This window comes from Mirounga leonina, unplaced genomic scaffold (genome assembly GCF_011800145.1).
Source record: "Mirounga leonina isolate KUSES-001 unplaced genomic scaffold, KU_Mleo_1.0 Mir_174, whole genome shotgun sequence".
NCBI classification, from domain to species: domain Eukaryota; kingdom Metazoa; phylum Chordata; class Mammalia; order Carnivora; family Phocidae; genus Mirounga; species Mirounga leonina.
In genome coordinates this window covers 22,628,192-22,646,804 of record NW_023270451.1, presented here as the reverse complement: position 1 = coordinate 22,646,804, position 18,613 = coordinate 22,628,192, and the positions used below count along the sequence as shown (strand labels likewise).

Genomic DNA, 18,613 nt, shown 5'->3' with positions numbered 1-18,613 from the left:
TGATTATTACTACTTGTCACCAACTGCTGCTTTAAGTGTTTCTAAGTACAATTTATAATCCTACATCTGTATTCTACATATGTTTAAAAACATGTCATTCGACAAAAGTGTGATTTGTTCACTCAGTTGTGTGCTAAAGAGAGCTTCGTAGAGTGTTCTCCCTGGAGGAACTGTTCAGTGTGATCCCCAGTGGAGGGTACTTTCGCATTGATTTTAGGCAGAGGCGCCTCTCCAGCGTGGGAACTCTAATGGTGACTAGTGCACGAGTCATCAATGGAGAAGTTCTTTCATTCCTTGTATTTAGAATGTTCGTACATATGTGATTTCCCATATTTATTTCATTCTCATTGTTTCTCTGGTATAGATACTCAAGTTCACCCAGAGGCTTTCTCTGGTTAAAAATTTTCCAACATTTAGGGTTTCTCCCCAGAATGAGTTTTCTTGGGAAAAGAAAAGTTAGATCTGTGCTAAAGGCTCTTCCTCACTGGTCACATGTACAAAGTTTCTTCTCTCCCACAGGAATTGTCCTGTGTGTATAGAAGGTTGGCTATATAGCTGAACTTCTGCCCACATTCATCATATTCCTAGAGTTTCCTGGTGTGGGAATCTATTCGTGTTGGTGAAAGGATGAATGATGACCTTCCCGGTGTTTACATACATGTAAGTGTTTCTCCCAGAGTGTTTGCTCCTGTGTCATTTAAGAGATGATCACTGTAGAATCGTCCACACTAAATAATGCCAAAGGGCTTCTCTCTCCTACATGAAATCTGGTATATATTAAGCATTTAACTGAATTCTTGTTCACATTCATTTTATTTACAGGAGTTTCTCTTCATTATGAATTACCACGTGTCAAGCCAACGTTGGGCTGTAAGGGAAACTTTCCCGTACTCAGTACATTCAAAGAGCACCTTTCAAATGTGGATTCTCTGTACCACCTTGCCATTAAGTAGTTGCTTCCTGCAAATATCCTGCATGAAAATCATATGTCTTCGTTTTTAAGTGCATTTTCCCTGCCTGGACTCAGGCTTTAGTAAAATTATCTTTCTTCCTGCCTTAGCAACCCTGTTGCTCTCACTGGAAAATTACTCAGATTTGTAGAGCTGAAAACCCAATTTTAGGAAAAGCAGTAATAGCTTGAGCCATCCTCAATTCCAGTGCAGACTGCCTGAAAGACAAGATGATAACTGAAAGACAATTAAAGGAAGAATACAATCAACACACAGAGACCAGTTGACTGATTGCATCTCTGTACAGCTTTCTGTGAGATGTGTCAAAAATGGGTGGATTCCAGAGCCATATCCTTGAAGGCCACTGATTCCTGTGACTGTCAAGAACCCAGCAGCCCCCTGGTCTTCCTCTGTCTAGCCCCTCCTAGGGACAGAAAAAGCACTAAGTAGGCAAAGCAGCCGGGAAACAGTGGAAAAGACTGTGAGGCTGAGTTACCATGAAAGATGCTGTCACCACACTCTGGAGGCAGAGCTTACCTTTTCTCTTAAGAAAAGAAGCTCACATTGGCTTAGCATTTCCCTTATTGCTAGTGAGATCTGAGCTTGTATTCATGTGTCCTCTTTGGTAAATTGCCAATTTTTTCTACTGAGTTTTCCCTGTCTCTTTTTTCTTTTTTAAGGTTCTTAGCATATTATACATATTATCTCCCTGTCATAATGAAGATGCCCCCCCCAATTTATCATGTATCTATTGTCTTTGTTTGACAATATTGCCTTTAAAAGCTTAAAATTTTGGATTCATTGACTGGACCTTCTTTTCTTTTATAACTTCTGCTTTTCCACTTTGGTTAAGCCCCGCCTCCAACATGCCTACAGGATTTATGTGGTCCTATAAGTTTTTTGTCAAATACCTTTATTACTTTATTTTTAGTATCTAATTATCTAATCCAGGTAGAGTTGTTTTTTATATGATATAATGCAAATGAAGGTGCCCAACTTTATATTCTTCCACACAGATGCCCAGTTATGCCAGAACACTTTGTAAAGCACCCTATTATCCTAAATTAGAATATCATACACGTTGTATATCGAATTCTCATGCATACTAACATCTTTCTCTGGATTTTCTACTTTGTTCCACTGATCAATTGCTATATGAATACAACTGGTTCTGATTATAGAGGCTTTACATTAAATTCAGATATTTAGGAAATTAAGACTTTTCACATTCTTTTTCATACTTCTCTTAGGTCTGTATTTTTCCATATAAAATTTAGTATTACATTATGCAATCCTCTCTCCCAATCCAACCCTGATGGCAGTTCTATTTGAACTGCATTAAATTTATATATTAATTTGTAGGTATCAGAGATGAAAAATAGGAGGGGACTTTTCCATACTGAGTCTTTTCATCCAAGAATATGGTATATTCTTCTATTTGTTTACATCTTCTACCTGTCAAAGATGGATTTTCAACAGATAAATACTGTTTTTCTTAGTGATTAATAAGTATTTTGTTGTTTTTGTGCTATTGTAAATGAAATGTTCCCATTTTCATATTTATGTGCTTAATGTAAATATAGAGATAAAACGACTAATTTTCTTTCATGTGTGACACCTGACCTCCTCTTACATATATAATCTTATCAATTCTAGTATTTTAAAATTAGAATCAGTTTGGCCTCTCATTATAGCTTTCATATATATAATTATAATACATATCCTATAATAAAAATCAGCAAAAGGTTACTTATCATGTTCTGTTTTCTACTGTTTATACTATTTCATTTAAAGAGCATTCCAAATCAGACTCCTGGTTTTAACTGAAATATTTCTAGTGCTTCTTCAATTTATTTTTTTAAGTGTTTCCTCAATTTGAAAGTAAAAAATCTCTGTTGGTATTATAATCTATAGTTTGTATCATATTTAGGTCTTTATACACTAACAACAAACTATCAGAAAGAGCAATTAAGAAAGCACCTGGGTGGCTCAGTCGGTTAAGCATCCGACTGTTGATTTCGACTCAGGTCATGACCTCAGGATCCGAAGATCGAGCCTTGCGTTAGGCTCTGTTTGGGTGTGAAGCCTGCTTAACATTTTCTCTCCCCTTCTCCCTCTGCCCTTACTTCCCCATGTGCTCTCCCTCTCTCTCTAAAAATAAGTAAATAAATCTTAAAAAAAAAAAAAGAGTTCCATTCACAATTTCATCAAAAAAGAATAAAATACCTAGGAATTAACTTAACCAAGGAGGTGAAAGATCTGAAATTCTGAAAGCTGTAAGACACTGATAAAGGAAACTGAAGACACAAATAAGTGGAAAGATTGTCCATACTCAAGGATTCAAAGAATTAATATTATTAAAATGTCCATACTACCCAGAGCAATCTATAAATTCAGTTTAATCTCTATCAAAATTTCAATGACATTTTTCACAGAGATAGAACAAATAATCCTAAAATTTGTATGGCACCACAAAAGAACTCCAAATAGCTAAAGCAAACTTGAGAAAGAACAAAGCTAGAAGCATAACACTTCCTGGTTTTAAACTGTATTACGAAACAGTAGCAATCAAAACATTACGGTACTGCCATAAAAACAGACACACAGAGCAGTGGAATAGAATAGAGAGCTCTAAAATAAACTTATCATATTTGGTCAATTAATTTACGACAAAGAAGCCAAGAATATACCATAGGGAAAGGATGGCCACTTCAATAAATGGTGCTGGTAAAACTAGACAGACACATTAAAAAAAAAAGAAAGAAAGAAACTGGACCCCTATCTTATACCATACATAAAAATCAACTCAAAATGGATTAAAAAAACTTACATTTAAGACTTGAAACCATAAAACTCCTAGAATAAAACAGTAGGTAAGTCCCTTGACATCAGTCTTGGCAATGACTTTTCGGATTTGACACCAAAAGCAAAAATAAATAAGTGGGATTACATTAAACTAAAAAACTTCTGCACAGCAAAGGAAACCATTAACAGAATGAAAAGACAGCCTAGAGAATGGGAGAAAATATTTGATAAAGGGTTAATATCCAAAATATATAAAGAACTCATACAACTCAACAGCAAAAAACCAAATGTGATTAAAAATAGGCAGAGGAAGTGAATAGACATTTTTCCAAAGAGGACATGAAAAGGTATTCAACATCACTCACCATCAGAGAAATGCAAATCAAAACCACAATGAGAAATCACCTTATTAGAGTCAGAATGTTAGAATGGCTATCATCCAAAAAACAAGAGATAACAAGTGTTGGCAAGGATGCAGAGAAAGGGGAACTCTTGCGTGCTGTTGCTGCGAATGCAAAATGGTGCAACCACTTTGGGGAAACAGGATGGAGGTTTCTCAAAAGATTAAAAATAATTCTACTTCACTTGGCTCTTTTCTAGCTTAATTTTTCTAGTTTTAACTTTTTTGTGTGAAAAACACAAAAGAGCTCATGAAAACATTTATTTACAAAACACTGTGTTTAAAAATAAAACAAATATTCACATGCTAGCAAAGATACAGAACACTACCAACACCTGAAAAGCTCAGTCTGCACCTCTCCCCGATATCATAACTCTCCCATCGGTAACCACTATCCTAAATATCCTGCCAATCATGACCTCCATTTTTAAAACCAGTTATTAAAACCACTTATTTGTGTATCTTTAAACAATATGCCATTGAATTTTTCCTGGCTTTGAAATTTAAATAAATGGGATTATACTGAATGGCTTCTTCTGTGATTTGCTTTTTATCCCCCTTCAATTTCATGTTTGTAAGAATCATACACACTGCTGCATGGAACTGAGGCTCCTTCATTTTACCCTTTTCTGTCATTAATGAATAACTGGATTATTCTCATTTTTGCTATTATAAGCAATACGGTGGCCCACAGCCAAATCCCACAGCTGTTTTTGTATGGACCATAAGCTAGTAATGGTTTTTACATTTTAAATGAATGAAAAATATAAGTATCATTCTTACATCCTTTTTAACCTCAAATGAAAAGTGTCTCTTAATGGGAACAATTAGCCAGTCATGTCTGGCATAATGACCGGTATTCTTTACATTTTTTTAATCCAAGTGATTTTATGCCCAAAAGTTACTGTTTTCAACTCCTTTCCCTCATCTTTTCTATTTAGAACAAGTTGTTCTTTGTTTCTTTTCCTCCTTGCTAATTGGGAAGTATGCAGGTGATGTGTTCGTTAGATCCTTAGCTATCAGCAACTTTCCTTCTTTCACCAGAAGAGAGGTAAATGCTCTCTGGGACAGATACAGGATTCTTGGATGTGTGAAATTTTATGTCTGCCTCCCACGTCCAGTGTTACAAATGAGAAATCTGATGCTAGTCTAATAATGTTGTTTTGGCAAGTACCTTTGCTTCTTTGTTTGCTTTGATTTGAGTGTGGTATTTTGTAAAATTTATACTTTATGTTGAAGATGAGGACTTCTCCCAGACTATGCCTAAGTGCGGGGTATTTTCCAAGTCGTCTCTCTATCAATTGGATAAGCCCTTCCAAATAGGAGGCTCAGGTCTTTTTTTGAGCTCAGGAAAATTTCTTCCATGTTTTGTCTACTATGTCTCTCATCATCTATGTCTTTTCCCCTTATGTCACCTACAATTTATATTTTGGGTCTCCGTCATGATTTTTTGTGTATGTTTACTCTATCACTTAAGAATTAGTTCGGCTCATTTCTTATGCTTGACCTTCTAGATCACCAGTTTGAGTCTCAACAATACCACCTTTTCCTCTTCAATTCCTCCACTGAAATTTTTAATTTTTAAAATCAACGTTTTTTTGTTTGTTGATTGGCCTAAGAATGTCTTTTTAAAGCCATACTTGATACCCTCATTTGATTTTTCATTTGCTTCCTTTTGTCATTCAAGTTGTCATCTGTTTGTTCTGCTTTTTTGTAAGGCTCTCTGAGATGTGATATTTCCCTGTTCACTGGGTCCCAGTCCATTCCCGGGTGCCCATCTTACAGGACGATAAACATGGCAGTGTCTGGTCCCATGGGTCCTCACTTCCCACCGCAGGCAGGCTGAGATTCCAAGAGAAGAAATCAAGAGGAAGCCCCTCTGCTCCCATTCTCCCTGCTCTCTCTTAGCCCTCTCCCCTCAGAGAGGATTCCACTGTCTCCATTCCAAAATCCATAATCTAAAGGCCCAGCACTCCACCATTTACTACATTCAGAGTCCAACCATGATGACTCTCCCTCCACCAAGAACGCAAAAACCACCTCTCCCCCACTTCCACCTGCCCTCCCCAACCACCTGCCCCCCGCCACTTCCACCTGCTATCTCTGAGCACTCACCAGCACCAGCCCTTCGCAAGGGTACCGACCAAACATCAGGCCCCACCCACACCTCCCTACTCCCAGTCACCATCCCAGGCAACTAGAGCAGATGACTTTTAGCTGGAAGTGGAAGGGAAGAAAGAGTCTTTCAGTCTACCATCTATACAGAGCTCATATCAACTACTTTTGAAATTTAATAAAGAAATTAAATCCTCCAATAGAATTAACACTTTCTCCAACCCTTCTGTGGGGGGGGGGGATCTACATGCGAAAAAAAAAAAAAAGTCATTTTTGTGTTATTAAAATAGCCAAATAATGATATTACAAACGTTGTGGAGCTCATATACCTTTCTCTAGTTCCACTGGGAAAAGTTCCAGCTTTTCTACACGCTTTTCAAGTTCATACTCGGCAGAAGCAGCCACGGGGTCCACTTCATCGTTCCTCCTATCGTAGTCTTCATTGGAGTATGTGCTGAAAACCTGTAGTAGGAGGTCAACAAGAAGATGATAAGCCAGAAAGATGGCTTAATTAATTTAAATAAAAAACCTGCTAAGTATCTAAAACTATGTAAATTAAAGATTTTGACCAATGAATTTCTTTGAAACAACTGTTTTATCTTTAAAATCAATGAAGGCGGTGCCTGGGTGGCTCAGTCGTTAAGCGTCTGCCTCCGGCTCAGGTCATGATCCCGGGGTCCTGGGATCGAGCCCCGCATCGGGCGGGCTCCCTGCTCGGTGGGAAGCCTGCTTCTCCCTCTCCCACTCCCCCTGCTTGTGTTCCCTCTCTCACTGTGTCTCTTTCTATCAAATAAATAAATGAAATCTTTAAAAAATAAATAAATAAAAAATAAATAAAATCAATGAAGATGTTAAGAATTAAGGAAAACTGAGTCAGAATAAAAATAACTTACATTTTAAAATGTATGTCATTCTACCACTTTTAATAATCAGGGAGACAACAGTAGCCAGAGGATATATTATTTGAATAGCAATATTCATTGCTTTTTATGGAATCCGAGTATACCATATTAGCTGCAATGCTCTGCTGGTTCCTGATGAAACTATGGTGAAGGACCTTGAAGCTACTACCTAAGCAAACACCCACACTGAATCCGTTTCATGCTGTGACCTACACAAGCCCCAGTGTTGTGGTGTGTTGGTACTATAATTATATTTCAATCACAGAATCACTGAAACTGACTTCTATCCTGTACCGAGCTGCTTCCTTTGGTAGCACATATATACTGGACTGAGCTGCACGAAGCTCTCATTTGTCATCTCTTATTTAACTTGCATGTAGATCCATATTAGATTCTCACTGAGCCTTTCCATGAAATGACTATCAAAATATTGCTCAAGAGCTCTTTCTGACCTAAATCATTCAAAGGATTACTACTAAGTATGGTCTTCAGATGTGGCCGTAAGAAACCTGATTGCCCTTATTTCTGCTGAATTTGTTCTACTTGAAAAGTAACTGGAAGCATGGGCGCCTGGGTGGCTCAGTTGGTTGAGCGACTGCCTTCGGCTCAGGTCATGATCCTGGAGTCCCGGGATCGAGCCCCGCGTCGGGCTCCCTGCTCAGCAGGGGGTCTGCTTCTCCCTCTGCCCTCTTCCCTCTCGTGCTCTCTGTCTCTCATTCTCTCTCTCTCTCAAATAAATAAATAAAATCTTAAAAAAAAAAAAAAGAAAAAAGAAAAGTAACTGGAAACAGGTATACCACCCCTTACTTAATTCACGGAGTAATATCTAAAAGAAAGAAATGCAAAATTTATCAAGTCCAATTAACATGTATAATAAAAACTGACATTTTTTATTAGATTTAATAAATATTAAGTATCTAAACGGTGCCTGAAAAAACTCTGTAATGTCCTCAAAATCTTAAAATCTAGGAGAAGTTTTTTTTAATATACATAAGAAGCTATAATAAAAAAAGAAAGCAGTACAGAAGGTCAGAGATGAAAGAAATCAAATCTATTGCCTATAAAGCTAGTCCTGCTGGTCCAGGTGCGTTTTACGTTCTTATTATTGGAAAACTGGCAACTCTCGTATGCTATATATGGTAACCTATAAACCAGGAATATATGTTGTATATATTAAGGAGCAGATGTAGTGTGGTATAAATTTATCAAAATCATGTCATTTATAATATTTGTACCAGGATGAATACTGTTTTTCTTCCTGACTTTCAATATGTTTTCATGGCCTCAAGCCACTCATTTGGTCTCTACCACATTTCCCCACCATAATAAACATTACTGCATCCAAAGGCATATTTCTAAACTATAGGGTTTGTACCTTTCTCTATGTCAGACATTGTGCTGGACCTTGGAGAAGGTATGGTCTCAAGTAGCTCACAGCTTGGTAGGGACACAGAAATCAATGTAAACAAACACAGTATAATGTGATACCTGTTGTAACAGAAGAATATGCCAAGTAATCTTTCTTACTTGCCTGAAAAAGGGAAGCATTTCATGAAGGGCAAAATATTTGAGCTGAATCTTAGAGAATAAACAAGAATTCATATATTTGAGTGTAGAAGAGATAGAATGCACATTTCAAATATAAGATCTTAGACAAAAAAATCCATATCTATATCCATATCTTTTAGAAAACACAGCTGAGTGGACTACAAAGCAACATGCCTAGGGGAGCACACTTTAACAACACACAAAAAAAGTTAGCTGGATCTGGAACTTACGTGTCCTGCAAACTATTGGCAGATATGACTGGAAATTATTCCACTGATGTTTGCTACTTGTCTACATCTGCTGAAGGTCCAAGAATATATATGTGACTGTAGAACAAAGATTTAATTGATATCCATTCTGGAACATAGCTCAATTTTGCTACCACAGAATAAGTGAATAAATAAATAAATGCATGTGTGCATACATGCATGTGTGTATGTGTGTGTGTAAAACATAAGTATGGGAGAACTGTTTCAAATAAATTAACACCTTCCTGACTTTTTTCAGGATCCCAAAACACTCTGCTATCAAGTGTTCTTCCTCAATTGGGCTGGTTTATAAAGTTCATTTGGGGGTCTCCTGAAACTAAATAAAACAAATAACTGTATGACTCCATATTGGGAAATGGTGTTTTAAATAATTTTTGAGGTATCTAGCAATCAGAGGACTATAACCCTATTTCATTCTGTAGAAAAGAAATAATGTAAGATACTTTTCATCTTCAGCTTGCTCATAGTCTGGTTAATTATGTGAGTACATAGGAAAAACCTATAAATAACTGAAAAAGAAAAGCCAGACTTCATTAGATGCAGATTAAGCTATCATTTACTTGGAGAATCCAAAAGATTTAACATAAACATTATTAGAACCAGTAAGAGTTCCATAAAGTAACAAAAAAATTATTAAAAAACCCACAATAGTTTAGAAAGTATAACAGAAAAGGTAAGAAACACAAAATATCCAGGAATTACTAATTATAAATGTGCAAGGATATCCTTCTCTATAAAATTTAACTGAAAAATACAAAAAGCCCTAAATATGTATAATGGCATACTATGTTCCTGGATAAAATTCTTAATATTGTAAAGGCATCTACACTCCTAAATTACTGTAAATGTTAACTTGCCCCAATTTAATTTATGAATACAGGGCAGTCAAAACCCCACTCAAATTTTTCATAGATAACGAACTGTTTGAAAAGAATAGGATGGAATCAGACCCTATAAGATATCAAACATACAATAAAACTTCATTTTTTAAGGCAATGTAGTTTGGGCCCTGAGGTATATCTATTTTTGGATTCTGTTCTGTTCTGTTCCTCTACTTTTCTGCTCAAATTAGTTAGGGTGATCTATTCAATAAATAGTAGGGAAAGAATGGGATATCTGCCTGAAAAAAAAAATCCTATTTCATATCAATAACAAAAGTAAGATTTCAATGGGTTAAAGACAAAAAAAATTATAAATTTTAGAAGTGCTAAAGAAAATATGGGACAATGTTTAATCAGTTAGATAGGATGTTCCTACAAAGCCATAGATCCTAGAAATCTTAAAAGAATAGCTATGTGATTAAAATTCAATGCTAAAAATTTCTAGACAACAAAATATACCATAATTAAATTATAAGAAAAATCAAATATTAGGAGGAAAAATTGCTAAATATCAAGATGAAATATGAATATGTATAATATACAAAGAACTTCACCACTTCAAAAAACTGTATGTGTAAGTAGGAAAAAGGAAATTAATTAGAATTCAACAAAGAAATATTAATGTTCAATAAATGATGTAAAGATGCTCAGCTTCATTAAAAATTAAGCACATGTCAAGTACAAGGAAATACCAGGTATTCACCCACAGAATGGTTAAAAAAAAAAGACTATAACATCTAGTGTTCGTGAGAATATAGGAAAAAGAATACTCTTGGAAAAGCAAGGAAAAAGCATATTTTGAGAACAGCTATCAAGATTTTTTTTTAAAGATTTTATTTATTTATTTGAGAGAGAAAGAATGAGGCACAGAGAGAGCATGAGAGGGGGAGGGTCAGAGGGAGAAGCAGACCCCCCGCTGAGCAGGGAGCCCAATGTGGGACTCGATCCCGGGACTCCAGGATCATGACCTGAGCTGAAGGCAGTCGCTTAACCAACTGAGCCACCCAGGCACCCATGAGAACAGCTATCAAGATTTTAAATGTCAATGCCTTTGACCTAATAATCCTACATACATGTATTTATGGAGATATTTGCAAATGTGCACAAAGATGTACATGCAAGAGAGTTCATCACAGCACTATTTGTAATAGCCCAAAGCTGGAAATTGCCTAAATGTCCACTGACAGAGAAGATGTCTTACTAAATTATGATACATATGAATATGTAATTTTATGCAATGATTAAAAAGTTCTATCTCTGCTGACATGAAGGGCTCTGAAATATACATATTATTAAAACAAAAAAGCACACTGCATATATGTCTATACATCCATATGCATACCCAAATCTTTATCTATCTACCTATCCATCCACATATATATATTCCCAATTGGTATGAGCCCAATTTTAATCTAATTTAAAGACCTCCTAAATTCTCTAGCTCTGTAGCTCTTGCCTCAGTGTCCTTATTCACAAAACGGCTATTATAATAATTATACCTATCTCATAAAGTTACTGAGAAAATGAAATGAGATAATCCATGTAATCATGCTTGGTTCAATGTGGGGAAGAGAAAACTTACCCAGGGTAATATAAGAGATAACACTACTACTTCCCCAGATACGTACACTCATCTCATACTCCTGTTTATAAATAAGTTTTGAATATTTCATCCACTTTGATGCTTAATGTCCCTGAAACCCAAATCTACGTTACTATCTTGATATTATAATATAGATTGGCCTGCCAAAATCCCTACCTGCGTCCAGAGCAATGCACTATCACTCCACAATGGCTCATCACTTGCCTTGCTTTGTTTTGCCTTGACCAGGAAAAAAACCTCAGAGATAAAAGAGATGTTGACTGAGGTAAATATTTCCCCTTTCACCAATATGATCTTGACCCTTTTAATATTGTTACAATAGTTCTACCAATTTTATTCATATTACCATAAATGCTTTGCAAAAATATGGATAGCTAATCAAATAATAATCAGAACCCAATTATAATATTACTGGAATGCAAAAACCTCTAAAGGACAACAGCATCCTGGACCCTAATATTCAACACCATCAAAATCAATTAATCAATCAATCTATCTATCGATCGATCTATCTAGTTCAATCACCTTGACATTGTTCCTGTGTTATTTCACTGAGCACTGTTAAAATTTAAGACTTCTTTTTTCGGAGCCAACAAGTGGTATTCTGTTCCTTCATCAAAGGAAACAAAACAAGACCTTATCCCTTGCTTTGCAGCAAAGGCAGGCTTTTAGGGGGAACAAGCTTACAAATACAGTTAGCAATGACATTTCTGACCCAGTAACCCAAGGCTATACAAAACAAAGTTAAAATTAACTTACTGTAAGATTTTAACTAAGATTATTCTTTTTCGCATTCCTGGTGGTTTGAGCTACAGCACTTTTTCAAAACAACAGCAACACTTTTTGAACAATAAGGGAAAAAAATTATTTCCTTTACTTCCTTATGACACATTTTCATTAATCAATGCAGGTCAAAATAAATTCAGAATTTTATGTAAATACTGACTGGAAGGAATCTCCCACAACGCTTCCACAAGGTCTCGGTTCCACCTGCTGTCCGGTTCCACTTCATCTTCCAGACACATCGAAGACGGAAAATGTTCCAGGTTCTAGCACACTGCGTTTCAGATTGCCATCTTGGCACAGCGTGCTCCCGGGGATTAGCCAAGTGCTCACATGCTTGCACAAACAGGCCCCACTAATCACAAGCTTCCTCAAACAAGACTCGAACCCACCTGCACATGATTTTAGTGCCTCTGCTAAAAGTGACTCTAAATCAAAACTAAAACAAAGCACGGAGAAGATAATCCATATGTTACAGTCTGGAAGACAAATATGGCGATAAAGCATCCACAGAAAGGTGCAGCATCCTGATGGCCTTCGAGCGATGGACCACCCCAGCTTTCCTTTTCTTTCCCCAGAACCAAGAGCCAGTTCACTGACTTATGACAGTGAGAATGAGCATTTCTTGAGTGCCTAGCCTGGGCCAGCGAGTGTTAGGATTTTGCTGCAAACTGCTGTAAGCCAACCTGGGAGTTCACAATTATCAGGTCCTGGGGGCAAACATCCCAAGTCTCCCAAAGACTCTAAACAGGTGAGGGTTTTCTGCTGCATACAAATACATGGAAGAGAAGAAAGGTGAAAAAACAGACTCACAGTTCTATCTTGTAAACTCAGTAAAGTCCTAGATTTCTGTTCTTCGGTTTCTCTGACAAGGAACCCGCACGAAGGTACGTAAGCAGTTAAGACAATATTCTACAGTAGATGTGTCTAAGCCTCTATTAGGACCACTCAACCGAATCCTACATACCACAGAACAGAGCCAAATGAGTGAAGGTAGGTGTTACTCCAAAAGCTGTTACCTTGCTTGCCTTGCCTAATTCAAAGTCCGTTAACATATTTCTAAGGCCAATCCACATATGTGCAACATCATTCATTTCACCAATTATCTGTAACATCCTTAACATTAATAAATAACATTAATAAGCCTTCTTGTGCAGATGTAAAGCACCCAATTCTGAAGTGTTGACTTCTAATTAGGGTCTTTCAAATACTTCCTAATCCTAGAATGAGGATTCATGACCAACATGCCTGGAATGTTAACTAAAGGCTCCTAAAACAAAATTCTACCCATAAATACTGTGATGCATTTGGCGAAGTAACTGCAAGTAAATTACAGACAGTATAAAACTTAACACAAATTATCTTTAACCCTTGTACCAACTGATCCAGTAAATAAGGCAGGAAAGAGTAAAGAGAGCGCATACTTTTTATATTTTTACATGAGAAATTCAAAACTCTGAGAACAGTACACATGGTATATGTAAGGATAATTAATAAAGACAAAGTCTATAGGAGCAAAAGATGTATTTCGCTGAATGTAAGCCTAGTGTTTTCAGGGATAACTAAAGAACAGGAAGTGAAAAAACCAGCATACTCTACATAAGGGGAAGTAAAGAGCAGGCTAGTCCAAAAGGCAATACAAAGAACCCTGGATTTGTCAGGGTTCTCCAGACAAACAAAACCAAGAGGATGTGTGTGTATCACTTGTGTATACAATATATATCATATTTATATAATATATAACAAATATATAATATTTGTATTTATATTAAACTAGATTTATTTTAAGGAATTGGCTCGCCCAATTAATTATAGAGGCTCACAAGTCCAAAATCTTCAGGGTAAGCCAGCAGGCCAGAGACCCAGGGAAAAGTCGATGCTGCAGTTCAAGTTGAAGGCAGCCTACTAGCAAAAGTACCTTTTCTTCAGGGGAAGTCAGTCCTACTACTATGCAGGCCTTTGACTGGTCGAATGAAGGCCATTCACATTATAGAGGGAAATTTGCTTTACTCAACACACAACAACTGCATGTTAATCTCATTCAAAAACACCCTCACGGAGACATCTAAAATAATGTTTGACCAAATATCCGGGCACTGTGACCCAGCCAAGTTGACACATAAAATTAACCATCACAAAGCCCTTAAAATAGAAAATTCTCTGGCTCCAAAAACTAGTCTTTTGACATCTGATAATCATATCTTGATAATGTTTTTTTTTTAATATCTCTTATTAGTGTTGTATATTTTCATGCCCCTAGACATATTCATCGAATGTGTACAAAAACCGTGATAAAATCAAATATACATTTTTGTATTATCAATGACACCAACGACTTCTTACTTACAGATAACCAACAACCAAATTCGAAGGAGTTAGCTCTTTAAATTTAGAATAGCTATGGTTGACTCTGTGGAAAGATAAGCTATATATATGAAGACTTTTAATAAAATATTTCAAAATAAGTAGGGTTTTATTAAGGCTACATATACACAAATTCTCAGTGAAATAAAAAGATTAGGAGGTCCCATATCTCTCCATTTTGAGAAAACAGAACTGAATTATAATTAGTATCATTTATCTGAAAAGATGTGTTAAGTACTTGAAAGGTTTCAAAAGCTTTAATGTCTCCTTGCAAAAACAGTTTATGCCATTAAAGTAAAATGACAGAAAGAAATTCTGTCATAAATAAATATAAACTGAGCTCATCCTAAATTTGGACAGATTCTAAGACAATAAAGCCCAAATTAGTGTGTTTTTCCAGTAGACAGCTTAACAGGAAACTGGGTGATTCCACTGATGTTCATGTTTTTCACAGTATTTTCCAAATTATTATAAACAATTAAACATATCCATGAGAAATTAGCAATGTTCTCTTTCAGCTCAGCCAGAATTTAATTTAAATTGGGGACATATGCTTTACAAACTGACAACTGGTGGCCAGCATGACATAAATTGGTGGCCTTGGTCCAATTCCCACTGGACAGGTGTCTTCATCACAGAAAAAACTGAACTAATTAGCACCAACTGGTACCTTTTTTGGGGGAGATGGGGTAATCTCCTAAGATAAATAGCCAACTTCTCATCCACAGAAGTTAATACTCTCCTACAGATGCAACAGGATGAGTTAGTAAGTCCAGATCTGTTCTAGCATTTGTCTGAGCAGTTGGTCTTCACTTCCTCTTCCCCTACCAGTGCCAGCGCTGTGTTTCCAAAAGCCCATGGAAGGAGATTATTCTAGATTGTCTAAATAGGAAAGCCAATGGGAGGGGAGTACTATAGTATGCGTGGGTGGTGAGGTTAAATGGGACAAAGGAGGAGGATGGCTACACCAAAAGGGGTTTGAGGGCTTCTCTTGAGGCTGGGAAGGGAAGGGAGACTTTCCTAGGGGATAGAAGTTCCCCAGGTATAGAAGTTTACACCCCCCATGTGAAGCCCCCAAGGGTGACTGCACCTCTGAAGGAAGGGCTAAGGGGTATCATGAGAACTAAACACTAAGCTCTATGGTCTTGGGAACCTTGGGAAGAGCACCCACCCCAGGTCCAAGATTTTGCCTGAAGACAGAGTAAAAGAGCCTTTTAAGGAACTTTACCATCTGTTCCAGGAGATCATTAGAAGTAACAGTATGGATTAATTGTCTCCAATTTAAACTGAAAGTCTGGCTTCTAACACCAAGGGTCTCTCCATAAAACTCCCAGAAACTGTGCATTTACCTAGGTGATGAAATAAATTTCAAAAACATCAATGAGGGTGAACTGTCAGCCAAACAAGTAGGTGAGGAATCTCAAAAAGGTTCACTTTAGTGCAGCAAAGGAAAGGAAGTGATCTAAAGCATCCTGGTGGTGGTGTACCTAAATTGATTTTTACTCCTTAGAGAAAATAGGTTGATGACCAGACTCCTCACACCAACTGTGACCGTCTCTTATGTGTCAACTTGACTAGGCTACAGCCCCCATTTCGATGTTGACCAGTTTGATAGCCCTCATAGCACCTCACACGCAAAGTGTCCCAAAGCAAAACTGTAGTGTCCCCCATTCTCTACCCCTGCAAGCTCTCTCCCATTTGATGACAACTGGACCCTTTTGGTCAGGTGGACTTGAAAAGGCAGTCGGTCATCAACATATCTTCCTCTTCCTCTCCCCTGCCCCAATACCCACTTGAAATTAATCAAAATCTCCTGCTGATTCGATCTTTTAAAGGATCCTTGTTCTCATTGCTTCCTATTCCCTGACTGCTCAGATCCCTAATAATGTAATTACGCTGTATTTATTTCATTCTGCTCTCCTATAACTTACGATACACCACATCTAAATACCATTCTTCAAGTGTGATTCTAATCACGTCACTGTGGCTGGGGAACAGAACTGGGAGATAAGATTGGGGTAGGAAACAGAAAGAGACAGTGAATTTATGAGTGATTTTACATTTCTTCTGCCTCCCAAGTTTCTGGATTCCCTCAAGAATAAAGTTCAAATATATTTTTTTAATTTTTTTAAAAAGATTTTATTTATTCATTTGACAGAGAGAGAGACAGCGAGAGAGGGAACACAAGCAGGAAGAGTGGGAGAGTGCCTCCACTGGGCAGGGAGCCCGATGCAGCACTCGATCCCAGGACCCTGAGATCATGACCCAAGCCTAAGACAGACACTTAACCAAGTGAGCCACCCAGGTGCCCCAAAGTTCAAATATTTTAGAAGACATCAAATTTCTCCAGGACCAGACTCCAGCCTACATGGCTCAGGCTTTACCTGAACAACTTCCTTTCACTCATCCTATCATGCAAAAATTGTTAAGTTACTATTTTGTTATATGTTTGTAAAGCTTTCTTTCAGCTTTTTTGGGGTCTCTCCTCCAGAATTTATCACATTCTGTTATTTATTGTATTTATCTGTGACCCACATTTTCTATTCAGATCAACTCCTTAGGGGTGTATGATAATCTTATTCATCTTTCTATAACCCACTGGTTTTGTTTTGTTTTTTTTCTTTCCAGCTTGACGGAGATATAATTAACAAAATAAAAATGGTATCTATTTAACATGATGTATATCCATCTAACAACACGATGTTTTGAGGTATGGGTACGCTGTGAAACCTTTATCAGAATCAATATCATCTACTGTTAACAGTACAATGTCTTTTACACTGTCAGTGATCTATATATGGATGGTATCTTAAATCAGAACTGCTTCAGAGCAAAAGCAAAGTGACCTTCAAAAGGCAGAGGGAGTCCCAATCATAAAAAGCTTTAAAATAAAACTTACAACTGCAAAATAAATAAGTCTTCACATATGCGCAGTTTGGGATGCCCTTTACTGGTCATCCATTAGCTAAATAAACCTGCTATGATACCCAGTTAGCATGATCGTTTGAAGGGCTACAGTCTAGAAGAGATGATGTAATGACATGATCTTCACGATTACTTATGTGAGGGAGCAAGTATTATAGAAGAATGAGTACTTATTGTATATCATATTGTAGATAACAGAGGAAAAGACCACTGTCCTCCTTTTCTAAAGGCCAGTTAGCTCCTGGCAAGAAGCTTTATAATACTCTGCTTTCAATCAGTTTAGTGGGACTGACAAAAGACGTCATTTGGTAGAACTGATACTTTTTAAATGTATTTCAAAATGCTAATATAAAAACTCTTCTGGTAGGAATAGCATAGTCAAGGGCAATTAGCTTTATTGGCTATGAAAATGTATCATTTGAGAGAAATAATAATAGCTAATATTGAGTTCTCTGGTTGAAATGAGGGGCTGGCAGGTGGTTAAAGCATGTGGATTTACATATGTAAATATAGAAAAGTTGTTTGCTCCCTTTGTAGCCTTGAGTCCAGCATCTGTCCCTAAATGGTAAGGGGTCAGTTAAGGCCCTAATGTCCCAGAACAGTGGCAAATTTGCTGAATAAAGTCCAGCAGTCACTGTCACAGTCCTGCCTCTGGTCACGGCAGTCTATCTGTGAGAAACTTCATCTGCTGGTGCCTGTCGTCTCCCAAGCCAAGAAAACACAAACCATCTAGTGTGTAGGAGCTCAAGGCCGCCGAAACCTGTCCCATGTCATCTCCACCTGCCGCGCTGCCACTGGGAAGGGAAATGTGTATGTCACATGTCCTAAATTTGATATGCTCCAACTGCTGTTTGCCTCTTGCCAATCAACCTGATGTAGCCAAAGCACTTAGAAGTTGGATACAGCTTCTCAGTTGTATTAGACAATGGGCTGAATTAGAGACTTGTACCTCACCCTTTCACTTTGGAAGAAACAAAAAAACACTGTTCCCTTTTTGGCTCTCTCACCATATATATAACAGAAATGTCCATCAATAAGTTTGCTATCATAAGAATTAAAAAGAAGATT

General features: G+C 37.2%; 1 protein-coding gene across 1 annotated transcript in view; it reads right to left on the bottom strand.

Moving 5' to 3' along the window:
* Window positions 1-18,613, bottom strand: part of PPP1R9A (protein phosphatase 1 regulatory subunit 9A) — a 299,948-nt gene that overhangs the window by 132,575 nt on the left and 148,760 nt on the right. Inside the window, exon 3 of the mRNA XM_035021390.1 lies at window positions 6,596-6,732. Within this exon, the coding sequence (XP_034877281.1) occupies window positions 6,596-6,732 (137 nt within the window). The remainder of the gene's footprint in view (window positions 1-6,595; window positions 6,733-18,613) is intronic.